This window comes from Battus philenor, unplaced genomic scaffold (genome assembly GCF_028537555.1).
Source record: "Battus philenor isolate CCGP_79_NKW_IND1 unplaced genomic scaffold, ilBatPhil1.0.hap1 SCAF_19, whole genome shotgun sequence".
In the NCBI taxonomy this organism is placed as follows: Eukaryota; Metazoa; Arthropoda; class Insecta; order Lepidoptera; family Papilionidae; genus Battus; species Battus philenor.
This window is the reverse complement of record NW_027181681.1, coordinates 1,774,942-1,800,470: the sequence shown is the minus strand read 5'-3', so window position 1 is coordinate 1,800,470 and position 25,529 is coordinate 1,774,942. Positions and strand designations below refer to the sequence as shown.

The window sequence follows — 25,529 nt, the reverse complement described above, 5'->3', positions numbered from 1 at the left end:
GTCAAGCCGTTTCAGAGGAGTTCAAGTTCGAACACCGTGACACGAGAATTTTATATATTAGATATATTTATTGTTTTAATTCTAGTGCTATAATTCAATTGCATGCATTCTTAATACGAACAGATCGTATGTATCAACATTTGCAAAGTTATATGACTAAGTTTGTATGAAATATTCACTTGACGGTGACGGAGACAATGCGAACATCGTCGTACGGCTTGTCGGTCTTTGGGTTGGTCTTCACGTTGCCTATGTTCTGCACCACCTCCATACCGCGCACCACTCGACCAAATATCGTATGCTTGTTGTCCAACCACGGCTAAAAACATTTGAAAACAATTTAAATATCAAGAGAATAGCACTGGGCTTTAGAAAACTCAAATTTTAACGATGCAAAAATCATATTTTTATATGCCTACGCTGAAAAATTAAATTCATATTAACATTAAATAATTTAATTTGCATAAGAAATTTAATTTTAATAAATTTGTTCAGTTAAGCATTTCACATCCATGTACATATAAATATGAAACTTTGGAGAAAAAACTACTAATGAACAGGTAAAGAAATTGCTGAAAAGCTATATCAAAAAAGTACTGGAAGAATTACACATGAAACTTTAATAGAGACAAGCAAATAATAAGTGGATACAATCTGTTATGGACCTCTAGAGGCAATATAATAAAGAAACAGACTCTACAGATAATGGTCTGATGACCTTTTAAAAGTTGTAGTACCAATTTTTTTTCCCCTAACTGGTGTGGGACAGGGACTTTTGTTTTCATTTATTTAATTTTTCACAAACTTTTTTTTATTTTCTCTCTCTTCTTTTATGCATCCTATGATCTTTCATTCGGTGTTCATTACACATTTCATTCTTTCATTCTCTTTCGTTCTATGACATTCTTCTCTCATTATACATTAGTATTTTATTTATTATATTTCTGTTTATTTACATACTTTTGTTTTACATTTATTTCACTTAAGCATTGTAATACCATTGTGGACACTTTTAAGACAAAGGCAGATGGATGCAATTGACAAATAAATTATTATAAAACTCTGCGATATAAAATTATTACATAGCAATACAAATAAAATTAAAATATTTTATGTTCACTTCGACAATGTTTATTTGAAGTAAGGGGAGGCCTGTACCACCAGACACCAGTAGTGAACATCCTATGGCTGAGCTCACAAGTGGAGGAATCAAGAAACAAATAAAGAGAAGCAGTGTGATAAAGCGTGTGTGTGTGTGTGCGTGTGCGTGTGTGCGTGCGTGTGTGTGCGTGCGTGTGCGTGCGTGCCTGTGCGTGCGTGCATGTGCGTGCGTGTGCGCGCATGTGTGTGCGTGTGCGTGCGTGTGTGCGTGCGTGTGTGTGTGTGTATGCGTGCGTGCTTGCGTGCGTGAGTGCGTGCGTGTGTGTGTGTGTGTGTGTGATGGTGTACTCACCGTGGGCGCGAGAGTGATGAAGAACTGGCTGCCGTTGGTGTCGGGTCCCGCGTTCGCCATGCTGACCGTGTAAGGCCGGTCGTGCTTGAGGTGCGGCCGGAATTCATCAGCAAATTCACCGCCCCATATGCTCTCGCCCCCAGTGCCCGTGCCTGCGATGTTCACACCTCATTAATATCACGTTTTGAATTTTAAATTTTGTATTTATTTTATTTTAAATAGCACCTTAACAGCAACACATGAGGTTACTTTAAATTTATGTTAAAAAAATTAAATATGCACAGCTTTGCAAATAATTATTATTAATTATACACAAATAGGAAAAAGCACATCCTGAGAATCGGGTGGTGAAGACAGGGGTTGGTATTGCGGAGCCTGATGGCATTGCTTATAGCTACCCCAGTTGTCCAATAGCAAGTTATCGATACTAGTATATACCTGTATAGTACCTTTGTTTTAACAATTACATTTAATATTTCCGTTTTTTTTCTGCTCGCGGATTTGCAACTTGTGGTGTGTTCGTTTTTCATGAAGCCCTAATAATATCTTTCTCTCATTCATTTTTAATTTGACTGTTTGAAAACGGTTAGTATCCAACGTCTTCCAATTGAAACTTTAACGAGGCATTGAGATAGCCATACTCAGGATTTATCTAATGGATAATGGTTGACATAAATATATGGAGGACGTGTATAAATGGTGGAGATAAATGTATGGGCGACGTGTATATATGGTAGATATAAATGTATAGAGGACGTGTATTTATGTTGCACATTAATATATGAGGAACGTGTATATATGGTAGACATAAATGTATGGGGGACGTGTATAAATGGTGGAGATAAATGTATAAAGGACGTGTATATATGGTGCACATAAATGTATGAGGAACGTGTATATATTGTAGACATAAATGTATGGAGGACGTGTATAAATAGTGGAGATAAATGTATAGAGGACGTGTATATATGGTGAAGATAAATGTATGAGGGACGTGTATAAATGGTAGACATAAATGTATGGAGGACGTGTATAAATGATGCACATAAATGTATGAGGGACGTGTATAAATGGTAGACATAAATGTATGGGGGACATATATAAATGGTAGACATAAATGTATTGGGGACGTGTATAAGTGGTGGACATGTATGCATGTGGGGCGTGTATAACTGGTGGACATGTATGCATGGGGGACTTGTTTGATGGACCTATATGTGAGGGGGACGTGTATTCATAGGCGTATGTATGAGGGTGTATTTGTATGGGGGGCGTGTATGTATGGGAGGCGTGTACCAGTAGGGTCTCCCGTCTGCACCATGAAGCCGCGTATAACGCGGTGGAACACGTGCCCGTTGTAGTAGCCGCTTCGCGCTAATCCGCAGAAGTTCTCTGCAGCTCGAGCTACCTCCCCGAACAGTCTGATGTGGATGTCTCCCAGGGAAGTGTGCAGGATGGCCTGCTCGTAGATGCGCTGAACACCTGTAACCAACACCATTCCACGTGAAACCCTATTCAAATATCCTTTACTCAACATATAATGTATAACATGTTTTGACCTGTTCGAACCTGTTCGGATGATAAATGCGTTAAACTTAAAAACAAGCGAAATAAAATCAGAGGGACTGTATTTTTCTAAATATCATGATATTACGTATTAAAATAAATTTAAAGTGAACAAGTTACTTCCAACATGTGCTATCATGTATGGAGTCAATTACAGTGTAATAATTTCGACAATAAAAAAAAATTTAGACTTAAAGGCTATGCCAAGATAATACTAAATGGCAAAAAACAGTCGTACAAGATAGAAGAGAAAAATATACATTTATAACTATCCTATATTCGCCCGAGAGATTCAATATCTGGCGTTAAAATCAGGGAGGAGTCAATAGCCTCCCTGATAGGCGGAGAAGATAAACAGTCATTCGTATCCCTCTGCAAAAAAATTGCAAAAAGTGCCATTGAAATGAACAAAAAGCAAACACAGTAAATAAATAGATAAAAAATGATAAAATAGAACCAAAGTGATAAATAAAATTGTGATACAGAATAATTATAGGATATAAGTAATAAAAATGTACAATAAAAATGTAAATTAAAAATGTAAAAAGAAAAAGGGAAAGAATGATAGATGAACAGAACAAAAGGGAAAGAAAGCAGAAATGTAGCATGAAAGATAGATAATAGACCGAAAGAGAAAATAAAGTATGAAAGAAGATAGAGAAAATTAAGAATTATATGAAAAAATTAAATTGCCAATAAAGTCCCTGTCCCACCAAAGATAGGGGTACGAGAGGCCCCCAATAGCGGGGGCCATAAAATAAAGAGAGGTTCAATATAATAAAGTACACTGCTTATGTCTTTGGTTAATAATAACGAGGTAAGGATGTGTTTACATGGCAACAAAATGTATGTATACACCTCACGTTTGTAAGAGTCAGTGTTCTCTTGCTTCCAGTTTAACTGATAATTTAACTTGTATTTGAACTTATATTAAAACAATATACTCCTGAAGTCTTGAAACATAAATTTAACATACGGGGTGATTTATTATAGATGCAAAGGCTTTTAACCTTTTTGCTGATAAATTGTGATATACACTAAACTAATGTAAAGATTTTAAACCTGTAACTAATCATCCTGTTTATGTAATTCTTCTTCTGTTTAGTTGAAGAAGCTCACAATAAAGCATATGTCTACCTCCAAAGATCGCCACTATCGACGTTAACTATGTCATCCGTACACCTAGTGGTGGGCCTGCCCACGTCTACCTGCTCGTGATCGCCGCTCAAGAGCATTTCTTAATGAGCCCCGCTTACTGCTACTTTAGACGAGGAATTCATCGAGCAACGTCAGCGACCTTGGTTTTTCTACGGATCTCATTTATGATTCCCTCCACTGGTCTCTGGGAGACCCTGAGGTATATTACGAGGCCCAACGCGACCAAGTTTCATATGTAAGTCATCACCAGCAACACACACTGGTGATAGACCTTCGTCTTCAGGCACTGCGGTATTTTGAACGAGACTTTTCAAAACTTTCTGAACGCTGCCCATTCGAGTAGGATTCGTTGAGAATTTACGTTATTATTAAGTAAGAAAAGGACCAATATTTAGCCACTTCTCACACAGTCTCTCTATCACTCTGTGTTTGGCACTAATCGGTGTAACATAACTCCTGAAGATGCCCCGTGGAGGGGTGAAACACGTGTTGAGTAATTTGGCGGTGGCGGTTGTGTGATTCGCATTGTTTGCCGCATACGCATTTATCAGCGGGCTGGCGGGCGATGCACTTTCTTGCACGACTGCAACTGCATGTGCGGAAGTGTCTAAATATTGGTTCTTTTCTTACTTAGGATATACTTCCGCGAGGTAACGCCTGATTCCATTAAACACGTTATTATTGTCTAATAAGTTAAATTCACACTTTTTGGTGCACTTTTTTAAACATTTGTAATCATAATTTAAAGGAATTAACATTCAAAGTGTAAAATAATTTTAAAAAGTGGAAATTAAATGTTTAATGTTATTGAAAATGTATTGTTATAGAGCGCAAGTTACAGAACCCTCCAAACAATAAACACGTTCCGTGTTCCTCCTAAGATCAAGAATGACGGCAGTTCTTGACACACGTGATCTTGAAGTTATTTATAGATTTTTGTGTACAGTTCTCAAAAATTCTAACCGAGTACTATCGCGAACTTACTAGAACCTTCTCCATAGTATAAATAGGTGTACTCCCCATGACGACAGTTCAGTGTTGTTTTTCGAATTATAAGATTAAGATCTATGATACAAAGTGACTATTTGACAAGTCATTTGGACAGTGATTTCTTGAGCGATTTGGAAGCGTAGTTTGGACTAAGCGAAAGTATACTTTGTGTTAAAGTAGGGTGACCATCTGATTTGTGAATAAAGGACTCCTTGTGAACCAGCAGTGTTTAATTTCGAGTCAGAACCCACAGTACGTAACAATATGTCCACAAGGTCTTGCATTAGGCAAGGCCAGGACTTGTTAAAGTCGTCGGAAGAGGCTGTTATTATAAATACACGGAGAAAGAATATGCCCAGTAGTGGGCGCGAATAATGATAATTACCTTGACCTTCCGTGGCAGAGATAATGTCCTCTTTCGAAGGTTTCTCGTTGAAGATATCCCGGTCCGCATCAGGGCTCTTCACATCATCAGGGCTTCGCCTGGAGAACATGTAAAATCTGTTCTTCTTATACGCCGTGCAGAACAGCGTTGGATCCGTCTTCACGTTCAAGAGTGTGGGATTCTCTGAACCCTCCATCTCCAGAGTTGTCGCAACTTTTGATTGGTTCGTTCGGCCCTGTGTAAAAAATATGTAAACAAATTAATATGACCACTGTTGGATATGGGATTCTCCTAGCTTCTTATAAGAACCTTAATTAATGACCAATCTAATGGATTCAAGCGTTATTTTGCGGAAGTCCATGCTAAGTAAGAAAGGGATTAATATATAGCTACTTCCGCCAATGCAGTAGTAGTCGTGCAATAAAGTCCACCACCCGCCAGCCCGCAGATAAATACCATGCGCTATGGTGGGTGGGTATGCCTAATAACCTTGTCATTTGTCCCACTTTGTGGGCAGACGTCCAAAACCGTCCTTTTCGTTCATGGCCTCCATTTCAGAACCTTGAGTACCCAGCGGCCATCAGTTCTGCGTGCCATGTGGCCTGCTCACTACCCACTGGGACTTGCCAATCCGCTGGGACATGTATATATACACATAAATAACGTCGTCCCAGCACATAGACGCCCACTGCAAGCCTCTTCCAAAGAAATCTATGGTGGGTATACCATAATTGCCCCGCTTGGCAGGATGGTTCGCGATCGCAGTTTAGTATTATGTTACGCAGAGGACGCTGCAGTCCATCCTCTGAAAACTTGTTTGTGAGCAGTGACAATCCTATATAATTGAAGCATAAAGTGTGATTTAAGCAAGACGGTAATTGAACTGAATTGTATCGCCGGGAGTTGAACCTGCGACCTACAAACGTCAATTTTGTAAACATACCAGCTATTCCCAAAAGATTTTAGTTAATTGTTCAGACTATGTATAGACCTGGAAGAGCGCGAGGTGCAGGGGGCGGAGGTTCTCCGGCTTGGCGAGCATGGCGACGCATCGATTGGTGGTCAGGTTGACCACCTTCACGCCCAGCATGGTCGCGTAGCACACGAAGTGACCACTCGCGTCGAACAACACGTTGCACAGGTTCACCGCCTCCGACTTCTCCAGCTCTCTCTCCGTTGCCATCCTGGTGGGTTTATATATTATTTAAATACAATATTTCATGAATTCCATAAAAGTTCTAGACATCTATTTAAAAGAGGAGACACCAGGCTTTTTTTATTATAGACCACTTTCAAAATTTCTGGTTTTTAATTTAGGTGCTGGTGAACACAATGTATATGGAAAGTTCAAACCTCCGTCCAAATTCCATGTTAGGAAGCTGTTGTGCTTGATGCTGCAGATCCTGGAAGCGCTGCAAACTCTCGTCCAGCACCTTGTGCAGTTTGCCGGACAGGAAGTGGAAGACTCGAACCTACAAAAGCCAGTATTTGAGCCTCTCGTCTTCACCTCTTTGGCATGCTTTATATACAAACAAAAGTGACCCAGGGGCGGTGGATCTCAATACTTAACTATTTAAAAATTAAGTAGTGATGAAATAGTAAATAAATAAAGCAAGACGAATGTAACATTAGCCCAACAGCTGTGATGCATAGAAGGTGTTTAGAAGGATGAGAGATGATATAAGGACAGAAAGTAAATATGGATAAGAATGAAAGATCTTATGAAGTGTTTAAAGAACAATTGAGAAGATTCAAAGAAGATTGTAGAAATAAAAAATAGAGAATGAAAAAAGTTGTTAAAGAATGTAAACAAATCTATCCCTTCCACGATAGTGGTACGAGGGACCCCCAAAATAGGGGAGGGGGGCATATAAGAACCTTACTGTTTTATCCCCATGCATATTAATGAATGTTTAATTGTTTGGCTAAATACTAAACTTTATATATAATGTAACCCGCATAATCAGTGCTGTATAAAATTTTAAATAATTAATTGCGATAAACTTTTAAAGAAAGTTAAATATTGACATTAATTTTGAGAGGCTGTAAATGTTAAACAATTACATAACATTTTTAAGTTAAATAAATATGTAAAAATTTAATTAGACTAGCAATACTAGTGTGGCAATAAAATTACATCGTTTTAACTACACGAATTACCTTTTATTCAACATGACTTTATAGAAAATAATAAAATATATTGTTTTAACACATTTTTAAAACCAAAAAAATTTTTGTATATATAACATTGTTAAATCAGTAGATTTAATAAAATAATGATAAACAACAATTAAAATATTTAAAAAAGAAATTTACTGCAATGTTTTTTGGTGTACACTATTTTTAGTTTCATCAAATCCTTGTCACTTTTTTATTTTGATCGACATTAGATATTACAGGTATTTTAATTACTATGTAAGTATGTGAAAAGAATTTTCGTTTTGACTATTTCTTATTTCTCAATATTTGTTTATCTATAATATCAATATGATAACATATTATGATCTGTATTTGTAATCCAAATTTTGATGTCTTAAATAACAAATAATGTTGTATTTTAATTATATAACCTTATTTATTCACATTTTATTGTAAACCAAAATAAAAAAAATCTAAAAGCAATTGTAACAAATAATCTTGGTTTTAGGGGAACCGGAAAGTAATGTCGCTTTCTTAAGTTAAATTCACACGACTACATTTTTAACAAGTTTTTATTTCTAATCAACAATATATTCACCTTCATTATCAGCAACCTTTTGCCATCTAGCATACAAATTTTCAATACAGGAGCGGAAAAATCAATCAGTTTTTCTGTGAAATGTGTCGATAGAAACATTACTTTCCGGTACCCATAATATAATATAAAAAAATTATGTTGTGTTTTTTGTAGCATACACATAGTAGTGCATCCTAAAGGCATCACTTACTCGTAATAAAAAAAAAAACTATTTTATAATACTGCTTAGAGAAATATATAAATATAAATACCTTGCGGTCTAAGCTGATTGAAGCCATCTTCTTTCCATCAGGTGAAAATGCCAATGCAGTGGGGTATGTCTTATTTTTAACAAAGTCAAACAAATCTGTCTCCAGTTTAGATCGGAACTTCACATTCTTGGGGAACTGGAACTCGTGTTTTGGCCCGGTCCAGTATTCAACGATGCCAGCTTTGTCAACGGAGACAGCAACTTCAAACACCGGATTGTACGCTATTGTTGCAACCATACTCTGGTGCAAGGTCTCGAAGGTGTGTAATGGTGTGCCTGAACTTTGAGTTCCATCAAACACGTGGATTTTGTTTGATGATTTTTCTGATCTTAAAAAAATAAAAATAAAATATTTAGAAAAATCCAAAAATTACACCTAAATATTGTGAATAATAGGTCTAAACTTAGTTGGACAAAACAAAACCACGCTAAAGCTATGTAGTTTAAGGTATTAGGAAGAAATATGGCAGTTAAAAATTAAAGCTATTTTTAAAACACACCAGAAGTTTAGAGCAATACCCCGCTTCTTGAAAAAAAATTTAAAATTTAAATTTAGAAGTAGAATTAAAAGTTAACTTATCTGATTTGTAACAAAGGGTAGGGATTATTTGTGTAACAAATATCATATGAATTGTAATTATTAATAAAAGTATAACATTAACGGAAGTACATGTTTCCTTGCCTGCTATCCACTATACATATCCACGCATTGTTTGTAAGCATGAACCTTCATACTTGTAATAAACATTTTGAATTAAGAATAACTTTTATGCAAAACATTAATATATTTCAAACTTAATAAAAAATAATCGTGGAATCCTAAAAAAATATGTATGCAAAAATTTATTTTTATTTAGAGTTTTACAGTGAATATTATAAAGGCACTCATAACATTTTGAAGTGTTTCCAAACATGGGGCAATTTGATTGTTAAGGGGGGCAATTTGAAGCAGACTAGACATGAATTTAATAGTTCGCTCTATTTTACATAGGGGGGTGTAAGAATTTTTGACAGGCTGCATATTGTTTTGCTATTGTTAAAATAGAGAATTAAAAAAAATAATAAATTCATGTAACTATCTACAGTTACAAAATAATTTCATTGGAATATAAATTACAGAACCTGTTTCAATTCCATATATTATTTTTAATTTTCTAAAGATATATCTATAAAGATTTTATTTTCCTTTGTCTGGAGCGGCCATATTTGAATCTGCAAGTACTTACATAGCTAATGCTGATATAGGATCACCTGCAGAGTGCACCCACTCCGCGCAGTACGGCTCGAAATTTATAGAGATCATGTTAATCATATCTGAAATTAAAATATATTACATATGTTCAGATATTGTATATTTGTTCAAATATATAACTAAATATAAGCCGACACAGTGAGTATTGACGCCAGAACTGACCCCCCCCCCCTCTTCGTCTCACCGCATACCTAAGGCACGGTACATCACATGGAAAATTCTAGAAGCATTACGAACATAGCTTAATTAGAACTTGATGCATGCGGTTTATAAATTTTTGTACTAAACTAAATAATTAGTATTATTGATATAAAATATACTCATCAATTTTATATATATATATATATACTCTGGGCCTCTAGTTCCCCTCCTATGTGTGAGGTAGGGATGTTACAATATTAGATTATATTTTTTTTCAGTATTTATAATTTTTATTCTTCAGTTTTTCATCACTTTTTGATCTTCTTTCGCACATGACCTTATTTCCATCATCTACATTCCTTGTTAAATCTAGTTCTTATTACAACATTTTTTTATTTTATTTTTTAACAATGTATAATAAGCTTTTTTTTTAATTTGTGTGTACATTGTTACAGTACATTGTTACAGTTTTAGTTACATTGATAGTTGACTTGATATTTTATAACATTTTGTGTTCTTGTTGTCAGGATTTAGCCAACTCTTTTTTTAGTCCTTACTTTTCATTTTACCCATGGTCGCGGCACCACTTCTTTGCAGTACTTTAGAAATGTAGGGCGGCGTTTGTCGTTAACCTTGAGGAAGGCGACACTTTCCTCTATATGTAAATATTGTATATACATAGTCAAGGTTAAAGAAAGTTGTCGGGTGCGGGCAACATAAGACCTGATGATATCATGGTGATCTATGTGGGAGACCTATGCCTTGCGTCATCTATCATCATCAGTGGACATCTATCGGCTGATAAAAAAGTTAATAAGAAAGTTGTGATTTGAAGCTATAGGATAACTACCACATATTTACATATGTAACAGATGTGGGTCTCATTAAAGGAATAGATGTTGGTGTTGCTACGGGTGTTAAGAAAGGCAGTTCCATCCCTAGCATCACACAATTCCAGTCAGATTTGATCACATAGTCTCCTTGGTGTATATTGTTCAAAAACAGCATTAAAATATATAGAGAATATCATAAATATTTTTTACAAGGTACATGCTATGAAAGAAACATATATATAAACAGTTTTGGCACTTTTGCTAGGAAATTTTTTGCCCCTATAAATGGAGCATTTAAACTTTATATAGTTGTAATGATACTAACCAAAGTTAACAACATCAAACACTTTAACGGTTTTCTCGGGGGAAGTAGTACAGAGAAGAGAGCCTGTGCTGTTGGCCGCCACATGGCTGATCGCGGACAAATGGCAACGAAAGTGCTTCACAAACTCTATACCTTCTTCCTGAAATTAAAATATTATCTGTTATATATCTTCATATTCATAATGCGAAATATATTAAGTAATACAACTATGTTATTTTGCCCATATTAGGACAGGCAAATGCAGCATGATAATCACCTAAAATGTAGGCAGACAACCTTATTAAAAGACTTTATGTTGAAGCAATTATTGATAACACCTCCGCCTGAGAGTTTTAACTGAACAAGCTGTCTCATATATGATTTATTGATGCTTTGAAAAATATTGTAGAGTTTCTTCCCGCTTCTTCTCCACAACTATAATATCTCGTGAAGTGAAGTCAATAATAAAATAGAATAAAAATATTAATAAATAAGTTGATAATCAATATGAGTTTTTTTAAAAATTCCTATGTTGAATAAAAATATTTCATCTTTTATATTATCTTTACATCTGAGTATGCTTCATATAAAGAAATCAAATATAAAAAAAATAATAAAACTAGCAAGAAATTTTTGATATATAAAATTCACACAGTACAAAATGGGCAATTATACAGAGAGATTAATTTTAGGATATTGCAAAAGACATTGCTCTTTTCGACACATAATTACATACGGAAAAACATAAAAACTACTCACCAGAAAAATTACAAACAAAGTGTCTTGCACCATTTTTGTTACCCATTGAATTACTAAACCATCTCTATAGGAAGAACACTAATATTCATGTTTTGTATGCAAAGGCAAAAATTGTGTTAAATGTTTCTCATTAAAGGCCTTTAGTGTTACTATTCTATTATGGACATAGCTTTTAAATTGAGCTTATCATACATTTTTTTTATTTATAGACTGGTTATTTAAATTATGTGAAAGTAAACATCTCAATGGACATACCATTATATGGGCGCTGGAAATAGAAACCTATTACCAGAAAACCTTCAGTAAATCAAATTACAACAGCTTTTACTTGCCTGTTTCTTCCAAAATTTTAGATGGCCATCTTGACTGGCAGTTATAATGAAGTCAGTTTTAGTGACCACAACATGAGTAACCACATCCCTGTGCATGTAACTTTTTTCGTATGTTTCAGACGATGGCAAATTTTCAAGATATAAAGACTCGAACTCCAAGACTGAAATTTTTAAGTGAGAAAATTTAAACTAAATTGTGTATTTGTTTTTCTTTATAAGTAATTATATTGACACATAAATAAAACCTCCTACTTTATAAATGTGTAAATGGATTAAAAATGATGAATAATTTTATTAGTGAGTTACAATAATTTTATTTAGAGCTAGATCTAACTTTTTCGTTTTTTTGGTTTAGGTATTGATGCTTCTGAAGGCATTGGACCTATCCATTCATCACCATCAGCATCCTCGGAATTATCAGGAGTGGCAGCTCGTTTTTCAGAAGACATGTTTGTAAAACTAAATCTTAAATCATACAAAATAAAGAAAGAGCGCGATCCTTTTACATGTCTTGATGATGTCAATTTGTATAATGTATGAAAATATGTTTACGTAGGTCACAGATAATAAATGAAGAACAACGATCAAGGGAGCACTAGAGACAATCGAAAATTAAATTATTTATGTGTACTATGCAAGGAAAAAGATTAAACAATATCATATAATAAAACCTATAATATATTTTATGTTTTTAGATATTTACGAATCATACATTAAGCGAATATTTTCTTGAGCGAAAACAAGTTTTAAATACAAAGTTTTAAGCCCTGTTAATAAACTTATTTTGCAAATAGTGGAAAAATCAGAATATATGCTGATGCTTTAGTATGGTAATAATTTATTAACACGGATAATAATAGATTTAGATCCATTACAATTAACTTTTGTTTTCAAAGCAAAGAATCGAATGTTGTGACTATATAATGTTAAAATAAGTATCATAGGATGAGATCTCTTAAAACTATTTTCTTTATCACGGCTGTTGTTAAACTAAATCACTAACCGATTTTATAGATAAAGCTATGATATCTTCAATGTTATCTTGATAAAAAATAACTTTAATTACTGGTTTAATAACAAGCTGTTGTACAGACGTTCAGTCTTTTAATTAAAATCTTTACTTTTTTGTTGGTTTGACTTATACTAAAATCATTAAATAGAAAACATGGATCAGATAGAAATTAGGATGATAAAACTATAGCTAAGGAGTAGAGAAACTTGGGAGTAATCGGGGGTTTCCTATTCTATGCATGTCTGTTTCATACGGAATACTTGTATGGACAGAATTACATGGTACCACTTGCTGCAATAATATCGTAAAGGGTTCCAACAGACGCGTGGCACGTGAGACATTTGGTACACAGTCTTGTTATACTTTATGCGTTTGAAGTCCGTCGTTTGTCTACAAGACGAATATTTACTCTTCGCTCAAAGTATGGTGTTGGTCATGACTCGCGGGTTCGCAATTGAGTTATAACATATATCCATTGACAATTGCAATGGTTTACCGCCTTCGCTTTACAAGCTAAATATCAATTCAGCACGTATATATTAAAAACAATACAGCAAATGTTAATTTAAATGAAAACGCTACGCTTTTTTATTACTGGCAATTCAAAGTAGCGGTTGCAGCATTTTATTTTTTTATTGTTGTGTCTATGCTCAAAATGTCTTTTACGAATTCGTAGTGATGGTGGCTGGCTTCCTTGCTGACTTAGCGTCATAATTTATATCTTTTTCAAATTAAAATCCGTTTGTTGGTCGTGTAACGATCTTAAACTTAGTGTTTAAAGTGCTCAAGAAGTTTCACAACTAATTGGTAAGTGAAATTTCATATAATTACGTCGTAAAACCGCGCTACCGGTGCCTCTACACGTGGTTCGAAAACTATACCGCGTATTCAACGCACCAACGTTTTAACAAGTTTTCGATGTGAACATCTATTGCAGGTTGGGTGTTCAATTAATTTAATCTAAATATTGTTGTTTTTATATAGCGCTTGCTTTAGTTTAGGTTGTTTATAGAACGTGGTTAGTTTGACAGTGGTGCAAATCATTGTGACACAGATTTCGAATATAATTTCTCTCGGAACGCGTTGCAATAAAGATAAAGTTAATGTAAAAGTGGATAGAAAGGCAATTGTATGTATTTCAATTGCATGCATAGCTGCAGCGTGATTTTCGTCGATCATGCCGTGAAGTCAACTTTTCTTTTTCAGTAGACACAGGTATGTGCCAGTGACGCATCAACGCCGTGAACTTCGCATGGGAAAGTACAAATTGTCATTGTTAAGTCTATAACTACAGTTAAATGATTCGAACGATGTTATCCTATATTTTAACATATAAATCACACTTCACTTATTTTGTAAATGAAAGTCACATTTAACTAGAAATTAAATGGATTATTTATTCAAACTACTATCATTCCGTACTAATGTATCTTTGTTTTTGCTTTCATATAATATGGTTATTATTAAATTGTAATTAAATATGTATATATGCCAAAAAAAAATTGTAAGATATATAAGTGACAGTTTTCCTTATACAAAATGTAATAAGTTAGGCCTTATATTCCTCAGTTCTTTATTCAAATTATTATCCTACTTATTTTTGCCATAAGAATACTAGAAGAATGCATTTTGATAAGAATTAGAATCAAATTATTGTCTTGTTTGGGCATTTCTTAGTTTAAAGCATATTTTGTGTGGGTTTCAGTCACCCTGACAAATATCCTTAATGCGGTAGAAACAGTTTATTTCCAAGCTTTATTATTATTTAAAATAACACCAATTGATTTTTTACTAGTTCTCATTTAATATACATAAAAATTCTTAGCATTAACAGTTTATTACAAAACCGTACACAGTTGCTAACAATTAATACATATAAATTATTAGTTTCTTTGTGATACCATTAATAATTAAAACAAATAGCAATGATTATGGCTTGTTGGTATGTAAAACATTAATAAAAAAATGTTTGTCGTGTCAAATTAATAATATACCGGGTTTGCCAGTACACAAGCAGGTGTCTTAATGACCTTTATACAGGATTTTTCATCATAGCAACTTCAGGTGAATATAGATCAGAATGAACCTTCTCCAATTATAATTGTCCCGCTTTTTGAAACAAGGTTGAAATTAGCCTAGCAAACCCAATTTCTTAAGAAATTCTAGGAGGCCCTTATGTCTCCAGTCATACATGGCAGCTGGTGAACGGTGAACATATGTAGATGGTTCAGTATGATGCTACTACTGTACATTGGAGTATTTAATCTCCAGTATTCTCTTCCAATTATCATTATTGAACTATTGAATTCAGCTATTATATAAATAATAGAAAAGATGTTATAGAATTTGTGTAAACAATTGTTGGACGAACATTATAATAATGTAATTATTTTATTGTAATATGTGGCCTTGGTCTCTAGCAGCTAAAATAACAAACATAAATGTTGCAAATGACAAAGGTTCAATACACCTGCTCCAATATCTAAACTGGTATGAAAACTTTCAGTATGATCGGCCCACTGACCTCAAATATCTGTGGCTGTTATGTTTTAGAAAGTAATGCTATAGAGAGCATGGCCCTCTCGATATAAAAGCACAATTTCACTTGTCAATTTTCATCTTAATGGAAGTACATTTATTTAGATAAATATAATTTCCTTTTGAAAAATATGGTGAGAATATTGTTATTTATTATAAAAAAAATATGAAAAACACTGACAAATACTAAATTCACTAGTATGTGATTACTCTTAGGAATGTTCTCAATATTAACAATTCATTATTATGTAAAAATGACTTTAAATGGACTTTAGTGATTTCATAAAAGGAATATTAGCTTGATATATTATCATTTTCAACAAATTGGTATTATTATCTCTAATGTTTAAAATAATCATTGAAAGATTTTAATCTTGTTACTTCAAAGTAAAATGATATAACATAATTTTAATTTGTAAAATGAGTTAAAATTTTATACTTAAAAATTATGTTACTGTCTATTGTTTGAATTAATCATATTATATGTTAAATTAAGAACATTTCAAACATTGCATCTAGTTACTATTTCAGAAAATTTATCTTATTACATTTATGACTAAAAAAAATTTAACACTTAATATGTTCTGTTTTTTATTCACTTTATTTTAGACAAAGGATCTAAATGCAATACAGCCTTGTTTCTTAGTAATATTTTTTTATGTATCATTGTTAGTGCAGCTCCTGTAATGGCAATATAACGTACGAATCGGTACGGCCGATGTCCAAGTATAAGGTCTCTCAATTGGTTAGCATCTCCGCTTTAAATTTTTGTCGTTGCTTCAAAAGACGTTGTGATACACAAATCAATTGGCGACAATCAAAATAAGAGTCGTATCCCTCTCCGAACACGTTATATGCAACGCGTTATCAGCCCCAGGGTCAAGACGTCACTGGTGTTGAGAATGTAAACAAAAATGGCGCTCGCTGTCGTACTTGTATTTTTTTTTACAATTTTAACACGCACTAAGAAATAAAGACAACTTTCTTTTCGTTCAGCGTCATTATAAAATTCTTGAACGGCTAAAAAATAATTGAAGTTTACGCGCAAGTTCACGTCTGACAATTCCCGCCAAAAGTTTTAGCGTTTGCTTCTGTAGGCGGGAAAGGATGCCGGCGGCCATTTTTTTTTTCGCGTGAATTTTGGATCAAAAGGGAAATCAAGTGTGTGGTATTTTAGTCATTATTTTTGCAGAACGTAAGTTTTGATGTTGTTTTATGTTAGTTATATGCAATATAAATTACTGTAATGTGCGTGCAATATATTTTCTTTTAAAATAATTGTCGATTGAAAATACGTAAATATATTTAAAAAGACAATTGTACCCGTGACATATTATTTTTTAGTTTTTCTTATAAAACGGTTGTGTTAAGTAACAAATATCGTTTTTTACATAGAAATTAAATAAATTTATGGCTGTTTCGTTAAAAAATATTAATATAAAGATTATTACCCTTCCGAAGTTTTTCAATTTTACAGAACTTTTTTAATTCATTCAATATCTCAATGGTATTTTTTGCAATCTTAAAGTTAATAATATCAAACTGGCATAAAAAGAATATCCACTTGTTTATGCATATAGTAATTATAATTTAACACATTGTTTAACCGGATTGAAATTGTTTCAGCAATGAGTGCGAGCGTGTGTTACAAGTGCAACAGGACCGGGCACTTCGCCCGCGAGTGCACCCAGGGCGGCGTCACGTCCCGCGATTCTGGATTCAACCGGCAGCGTGAGAAGTGCTTCAAGTGCAACCGCACCGGACACTTCGCACGCGACTGCAAGGAGGAAGCCGACCGTTGCTACAGGTGACACCATCACTCTTTCAATAACATCCTCCTTCCTGTACTTCCTCCACCACATCCTTGTAGCAAATGTCGCTGCGTTAAAAAATAATCTATGAATATATGTTGTACTTATTTATAAAAGTATAAATGTATAATTCGGATGGGACAGTGTTTGTAGACCTATTTAAAACTTGTTTTAATCTCTTACATACTGCTCATTGTTCCTAGAAGGCGACAGATCACATTAATAAAAACATAAAAACCTAATGTATATGTATGAACCCTTTTTTATGCATGAACTTCTATAAGGAAAAATGTATCAGTATCTTTTAATATCTTTTAAAATATCCTTAAGTTGCATATGTTCAATTTTGCACAATATACTTATGAATTCACAAATTACCCTGCACCACCAGTGCTTATAATCACCTTGGTTCTCAATAACCACTCATCCCTTCTTAAAGCGTTTATAAAATCAAAGACAATGCTTTAAGACAATAAAGTAAACTTCTTTATTTGTTTTAGTAGGCACACACATACACTTTAGAATTGTTAATTATTTAAGTTGTGTATGTATTTAAGAAGTGTTTATATTTAATAAGATATGTAGTAATCTGCCACTGGCACAAAATACTGATGTACTGAGATGAGCTGGCCCCAAATCTATTAGCTCTTTTTAAATGAAAATAACATTAATTATAAATATATATATATATAACATTAATCATGATGGTACTGATATAGATATTTAAAAAATAAATTTATATTCATGCACCATTGTAGTATTAATTGAATTTAAGGCTTGTTATTAAATTAAATTTAGAATGACTTCATTTGTTATAATCTCACAATAACATGCTATTAACATTTATTGATAGAACAGATATATTGTTTCATCTCCGCTTTGTAGCTCCTCTGTGATCACTACCAAATAATCTGTCTATAGATGTCCACACAACCCTCCCTAATTGCCCCTTACAATGTCAATAGAACGGCGCACGTGTCTGACACTTATAGTTTAATTGGATTTCACCCTTTATATGTGCCTAGCCATCAAACGCCTACCCCTTGCTAATACAAAAATATTGAAATGGTAATGTAATTGATACTTTTTATTTTTCTTAACTGTAGTTGCTATTTTTTTAGACAAGACATCTACTACATACGACATTAGAAATTACTTTTTTCAGCAAAAACATTTGTCTTAAAGAAAACAAAATAAGACAGGTTTTGTGTTGTCCGCATTCAATGACTTCTCGCGACCATAACTTGTTCGTTGGTCCACCCGCTGTCGGTTGTATGAGTGATACCCCAATCATGACCACTTCAAAAAAGCAATTCTTCAAACTACATCAACGACATTGGTTTCTTTGAGGATTTCCTCGTTTTTGATTCAATATCGCAAAGAAGCTTCAATCATAGCTCTCTCCATTGCTCTCTGGATGGACATTGAACCTTCTTACAAAGTAAACAAACACGTGTCATAACTATGTGTCCTCACATGAAACACACGTCGTCAAAGACCCTTCATCTTCAGACATTCGTCTTCAACATTTAGTTAATGAATTAATGTGTTTTCAGCGGGTGAGAGGGTACAGAGTTTATGCAATGCGGCTGAGTTCCAAAATGGTTTTTTGTGATTAGATGGACGATGATTTCAGATGTAACGGAACGGGGCACATAGCGCGCGAGTGCGCGCAGAGCCCCGACGAGCCGTCGTGCTACAACTGTAACAAGACGGGGCACATCGCGCGCAACTGCCCCGAGGGCGGGCGCGACAGCTCAGGGCAGACCTGCTACACGTGCAACAAGGCCGGCCACATCTCGCGCAACTGCCCCGATGGCACCAAGACCTGCTACGTGTGCGGCAAGCCCGGCCACATCTCGCGCGACTGCGAATCTGAACGCAACTAACGCCGCGCACGCACGGACTCGAAGCAAAGGATCCCGACACCCACACACCGTACCAGGCGCCCGTGCCCCCGTGCCCCGTGAGAGACTGAGCTTCACTTGTACATACGTCGCCCGCCGATACGTTAAATGTTTGTTCTTGCACGTGAGCGAGTTGTGTTTTTAAATCATTTAAATAATCGTGATTGAACTATTGAGGAAGGTAGCGTTACAGTTATTAGCATTACAGAGTATATATTTAATATATTTTGTACAGATTTATTTGACAAAAAATGAGATAAATTGGATGATGCTGGCGTACCATGCGTTTTCAATGTGAGGAGTGGAGGCCCCGGAGCGACCCCTTGTTCATCAGTTGCACGCTAGACGTCGCCCCACGCGACCGTGTATCCTGTCACCGCTGTGATGATTTCATTTTTTTTTTTCGATCTATTCCTTTGTTTACGAGGTCCTGCTAACTTGATTATTCAGTGGTTAATTAGAATTTCATCAATCGGTATATTTTTTATTTTGTTATCCCTGTTGATTGTGCCTGTGTTGAATGTAAAACAGCTTGCAATGGGAGATAATAAACATATTGCCTTATTTTTTAAACTTTCCATAATGCCCTGAATCTCTATAGAACATTGGTGAATTTAAATTCTAAGACCACATACCATACTGACCATTACACAACTAACCTTTTCCTCACAAACCCTCCTGTTGTTTTTTTATTATTTTCTTGTTTCACTAAATGCAGTACACGTTGGTAGAAAATATTTTGGAAGAAAAGAGGAAAGGTTAAATAAGTATAAGACTTAAGGTAACACAAGACAGCAACAAAAAAAAACATTAAAACTGCTACCAACATTTGATAGAAGGGGTTGTAGGGGTATAGGTCTAATGAACATTTGGGATATAAGATACATGTTTTATCACAAATTCCATCACAAAAAAGGTACAGCACTCACTTATTTGAACACTGAACATAGTTATTGATGGTCTATGGTCTTAAAAAAAATATTTAACATGACTATTAGAAAATACATTTTCTCAATAGGGCGACCTTAGATGAAGTTATCATTAGGAATTAAATATATTAAATTTGTCGAAAAATCGATGGTGAATGGTGAATTAATGATTCTGTATCTAGAACTAGAACAGACACTACATGCACAGTTTCATACAATAAAGCTAAAATTAAAAATGCGTCTACCACCATCTGACTTCTTCGCCTATGCTGGACTAAGAAATACTAGAAAACTTATCAAGTTAATACTCATCTATCTAGGTAATAAAACCAGTGTTGTCTTATTGCCTCAAAAAATGAAATACCATTTCTGTATTCAACTATATGAAAAGTGCTTTAAGGTTAATTTGTTTTATTAATTCTGGAAGAGTGGAATCCTACACGAAATATTACAAGCTCAATGGTAAGAGAAACATTATAAAGAAATACACTATTTGCAATCACTTAGAACTGTTCTTACAATCACATAGGTGATGCAAAAAAATAATAAAACTTAAAAATAAATCAATTAACCAAAACTTTCGTAGTAAAAGACAGAATGTTCTGCTATTTTGACGCTTTACTGTAAACATCACTGGTTAGTTTGGGAATCAGTACATCATTTTAAGGATAAGTAAGTATAATTTCAGGAGCATCGAGCCAGCCTAGGAGCGTCGAGGCAAGTTAATATACTGTTGTACAAAAGTCGAAGTTGTTTTATTTGCATATCCCTATGATGGGTAGAAAATACTACGACGCATCTGCCCATAGATAAAAATAGTGATCGACTTCTATAATCACAGAAAATAATCATTAAATCGAAATTTATTTCTAATCTGAATAAATAAAATAAATTTAACATTTTAATCTGCATTATTACGTATAATAATAATAAATTGTAATTTCATTGCCATTGCAAAAAATGTTGCTTAGACACAAGTACCAAGCTTAAATTTTGTATATAATAGAAATATAGCGATGTGTATAATTGTTCACGCAAGTACTCACTACATTATTATTAAACTTATATTTGATTTTTGTCTAAATATATATCTTGCAATTACAAAGCAGTTCACTACTTTTCATAAACTTAACGGATTTATTGAAAGTAAGAAAAGGACCAATATTTAGCCACTTCCTCACATGCAGTGGTAGTCGTGCAATGAAATGCACAGCCCGCTGATAAATGCGTATGCGGCAAACAATGCGAATCACACAACCGCCACCACCAAATTACTCAACACGTATTTCACCCCTCCACGGGGCATCTTCAGGAGTTATGTTACACCGATTAGTGCCAAACAGAATCCCTTGACTCTATGTTGACTCTGTGTTTGGCACTAATCTGACATTTATCAGCGGGCTGGCGGGCGGTGCATTTTATTGCACGACTACCACTGCATGTGCGGAAGTGGCTAAATATTGGTCCTTTTCTTACTTAGGATGGACTTCCGCGAGGTAACGCCTGATTCCATTAAATATTTAAGGATTTATTGAAAATCTGAACAAAAAATACCGTATAGAGGCATAAGTTTTATTTACATTCGAAATAGGGAAAGAGGTTGGATTTCTGAACAACACAGGTTTTCTTTAACTTGCTGCGCTGCCAGGTTTCACCTCTGGACGATGAAGTCTCTTACCCTCAACAGACGCAAACCCAATGAGTTTGTCTCCAATGACAGATAAGAGAAGCCTTAAGCTTATTTTCAAGAATCAATATAATATCCAACGTTGATGATACCTAAACCGATTAATTTTAAATTTTCTCAACAAAAAATAAAATGTTAATTTCGTTTTAACATCCCACGCATGACGTTTGTGAACCGATTTTTAAATGTTTGACGGTTTTTGCCGTAGCCGGGCGTGGCGCACTACGCTTGCGCGACTTCTTTCATAAACGAAGTGAGTAATGACACCGCGTAACGTACTTGTTTGTTTGAGTATAGTAACTTTTTTTGTAATAATATATAGCCTTTAAAATACGTAGGCTTTATCAAGTAACAATAATTTTATTTGGCGTGTTTTAGTGTTGTGAATTGTTAAAGTTTCATTCGGTTAAAATTACAAAGCCAGGCGTTTCCATGGGCGTTAACTTCAGGTTAAGTTGTTGTTTAGATTTTATTGCATTTTTTATTATTAATTTCATGATGGTTCAATTTGTGTTATTAATAGTTTGATTAAATATTTCTGTCGTATCAGTAAATTTATCTTAAATATTTAGAGAATGTTACAAGTTTTAGTCAATGTTTACGTTCTCAACGATCTTATTCGAAACCTGTAAGAGTTAACTTCTGGTTATGATAATTTAACTTTAAACTACAACTGGGTCGCATAAGATAAGTTTAAGCACATACCGCTATTTCAGTTTTTATAAGCTGTACCATCTAAATAATGCAGTTAAAACAAAATAATACTAACTCGAAAAAGTTTAAAACGTTTTTTAACTAACACAACAGTTAATTAGAGAAAAATGTAAGCTAACTTTTCTTCCAACTTATATCTAACCTGGATAAATTTCAATTAGTCCCTTAAATTAATTTAATTATTAACATTACTATTGCTAGTAATAAATGTATACTCAATTGAAGAAGAAAAAGATTGAAAATTACTTAAGACTAAATATTTTAATTTAGGAAAATGTAATATTTATAAAACGGCTAAATATTAATAAACATATTTTAAAAATCTAGTTAACAATTTCCAATTGTAAGCGCTAGTTTTTAATTTACAGATATTAATAAAATTATTATTATTTGTTAATGGATATGAATACATGGTGGTGAATAATTCATACAGGATCTGTATCTCTATAGATAGGTAGACTGGTGTGTCTCTACAATGCTGGGGTATATATGTATAATAGCAGAAAACATTTATTATATATAGGCAATTTATTTGGAATTTAATAGTATTTGTTAAAATGATAAAATGAACAATCATTTTAAACTCCATTAAAATTTTTTAATTGACTTGCAATTATATTTGTCTATTCTTTATTCTATCTTTTAAATAAACTATTATAATTTTAAAACTAATATTTGATATAGGTTTGCAAAAGTTTATTAAAATTATTGCATACAAATATAATTCATTATATTTTAGAAAATATGATGTATTATATTACTGTAATGTGGTATTGTAGTTTTAATACTTGCTAGTCGAGTTTAAAGACTATAATGAAGAACTTTCATGTGTTTATCACATAAAAATATTTAGCTTTTTAGTGCCCAAATTCATTTTTAAAAACATTAACAGTGTGGGCCAGAAAATGGTTCTAAAAGTAATGGCACTGTTGTTTAATCAACATGGCTTCCCCTGTAAGGTATAAGTTATTTGCCGGAATAAAATCATCATAATAATATTGATATTTCATCTATCATTCAAGCTAAGTGGTTAATGATATCATGTATTTCTTGCTAGATGCAATCTTGGCACACCTGGCTAGGTGTGTTGTGCTTACACCTGCTTGCAAATGAAGGAGCATTATACCCCTTCATTTGCAACTACAATTTTTCATTTAAAGTATATTGGAAGTTATCTAATTAGATATTGATGAATGTAGATAGTTCAATGGATATAATTTTTTAAATTGAAAGATAATAAATTTTTAACATGTTCCAAGCCACACCAATTTTTGAAGATTTTCCATTTAGGCCACGTGTGGCGTATACAACACACACTTTAAAAATGAAAAGAGTCGTTTAAGACATACTTTACACTTTTTAAATACTGCAAAGTTATAATTAGCGGGAAAATTTATAAATTTTAATAAGCATTACATATGCACTTTCGTGATGTGAAGTTAGTTATATTCAACCCTACAATTCTTTTTTTAAGAATCCTTTGTTTTTCAATGAGAATTGCAAATTGCCAAAACGGAAAGAAACAGCAGAGGATGTATGCACTCTACATGGCATGGATTGTGTTAGTAGCTTTATATTATTAACACGTTTTCTGCCAACGTGGTTAGCGCTGACCGACAGTGAAATTTTCCTTTAGGCTTATTAAATATCATAAATCTGTTTAAAATTTAATAAGTTGTTTTTTTGGTTATATACTTTTACCTTTTACTCAAATGTTACATGGTTATAACAAAAGTTAATTAGAGCCTTTATTTATGTAAATAGTTAACACTAGGCAGCACTGACCGACATGGTCTGGACAGGAAATTGCGTTTTTTTTTCGGCGTAGAACATGTGGGATATCGCTAGACACAACGTGATGACTGCCATCATGACTGATCTTGTGATGTCTTTAGGCATCATGGCAATCTTAGAGAGAGACCTATGCTCTGCAGTGGGAGTCTATTGGCTAATGTAGTAATTGTGATTATATTATTAACAAGTTGTCTTTACAGACTTCATACCGTCAAATATTATTCCCTGAAAGTAAGTAAAAGTTATCGCCTGTGATAATTACAATATAGAAAATATAAAAAGACATATATTAGAGTGATATCTATTCATTGGTTTTATACTTTTAAATTTCGAATTTTCATTCAATTTCATACATCAGAAGTCTTCACTAATAATACTGCATGCCACTTTTGATTTTAATTGACATCTAATGTTAGATAGTTAAAGACAAGTTTTAGATACTTATGATGGTAAATAGATGAAAAAAAGAGTTTATTATGTTCATTACAATTTCTCATTTTTCTATTTTTTTTTTTGAAAGGCTGGCAGGCAGGCTTGGCACTGCTGCCCAAATGGCATTAGCATGTTCCACAGGTATAAGATGGAAGGGTGCAGAATGCACCTAACCTAAGAACTCTTCTCATTTTTCCTCCACATAAAAATTTTATCCATTTTTTAATGAAACAATAAAAAAAGATTTGTCCAAATTGATAAAGCTATTCCTGACTTTCAATAGTGTACATAGATATGCCACTGCATAACAGAGTAGTAAAATTATATAAGTAAATGTTTTTATTTCAATGCCTTTTTAAGTCAAACTCAATTACACAGCTAAAATCTCAGCATTTAGATATGGTTAAGTATAAGACAGTTACTTAACTGTATTAGTTAAGTATGTTAAAAATAGATAGCAGCATGGCCATCAGTCTTGTCTGACTGCCAAACACTTAACCCAAATGAATGTTTATATTTAGATATGCATCCCACACTGCATATAC

At 33.7% G+C, this 25,529-nt stretch overlaps 3 protein-coding genes across 3 annotated transcripts in view; 2 read left to right on the top strand and 1 right to left on the bottom strand.

Moving 5' to 3' along the window:
* Positions 1-141: 141 nt before the first annotated feature.
* LOC137921380 (peptidylprolyl isomerase domain and WD repeat-containing protein 1) lies at positions 142-12,682 on the bottom strand. The gene is made up of 11 exons (XM_068764118.1): positions 12,495-12,682; positions 12,161-12,321; positions 11,091-11,229; positions 9,766-9,853; positions 8,541-8,868; positions 6,906-7,024; positions 6,544-6,736; positions 5,553-5,787; positions 2,750-2,935; positions 1,454-1,605; positions 142-319 (listed from the first exon to the last, which is right to left on the bottom strand). Exons 1-11 carry the CDS (start codon positions 12,607-12,609, stop codon positions 176-178), a joined length of 1,860 nt encoding a protein of 619 aa, XP_068620219.1. The 5' UTR covers positions 12,610-12,682; the 3' UTR covers positions 142-175.
* A 1,140-nt stretch (positions 12,683-13,822) lies between these two features.
* On the top strand, positions 13,823-19,994 carry CNBP (CCHC-type zinc finger nucleic acid binding protein). The gene is made up of 3 exons (XM_068764284.1): positions 13,823-13,979; positions 17,337-17,517; positions 19,158-19,994. The coding sequence occupies exons 2-3, from the start codon at positions 17,339-17,341 to the stop codon at positions 19,408-19,410; spliced, it is 432 nt and encodes a 143-aa protein (XP_068620385.1). The 5' UTR covers positions 13,823-13,979; positions 17,337-17,338; the 3' UTR covers positions 19,411-19,994.
* A 2,316-nt stretch (positions 19,995-22,310) lies between these two features.
* Positions 22,311-25,529, top strand: part of Mcr (macroglobulin complement-related) — a 47,538-nt gene continuing 44,319 nt past the window's right edge. Inside the window, exon 1 of the mRNA XM_068763950.1 lies at positions 22,311-22,493. The gene's annotated coding sequence lies outside the window, so the exon portion shown is untranslated. The remainder of the gene's footprint in view (positions 22,494-25,529) is intronic.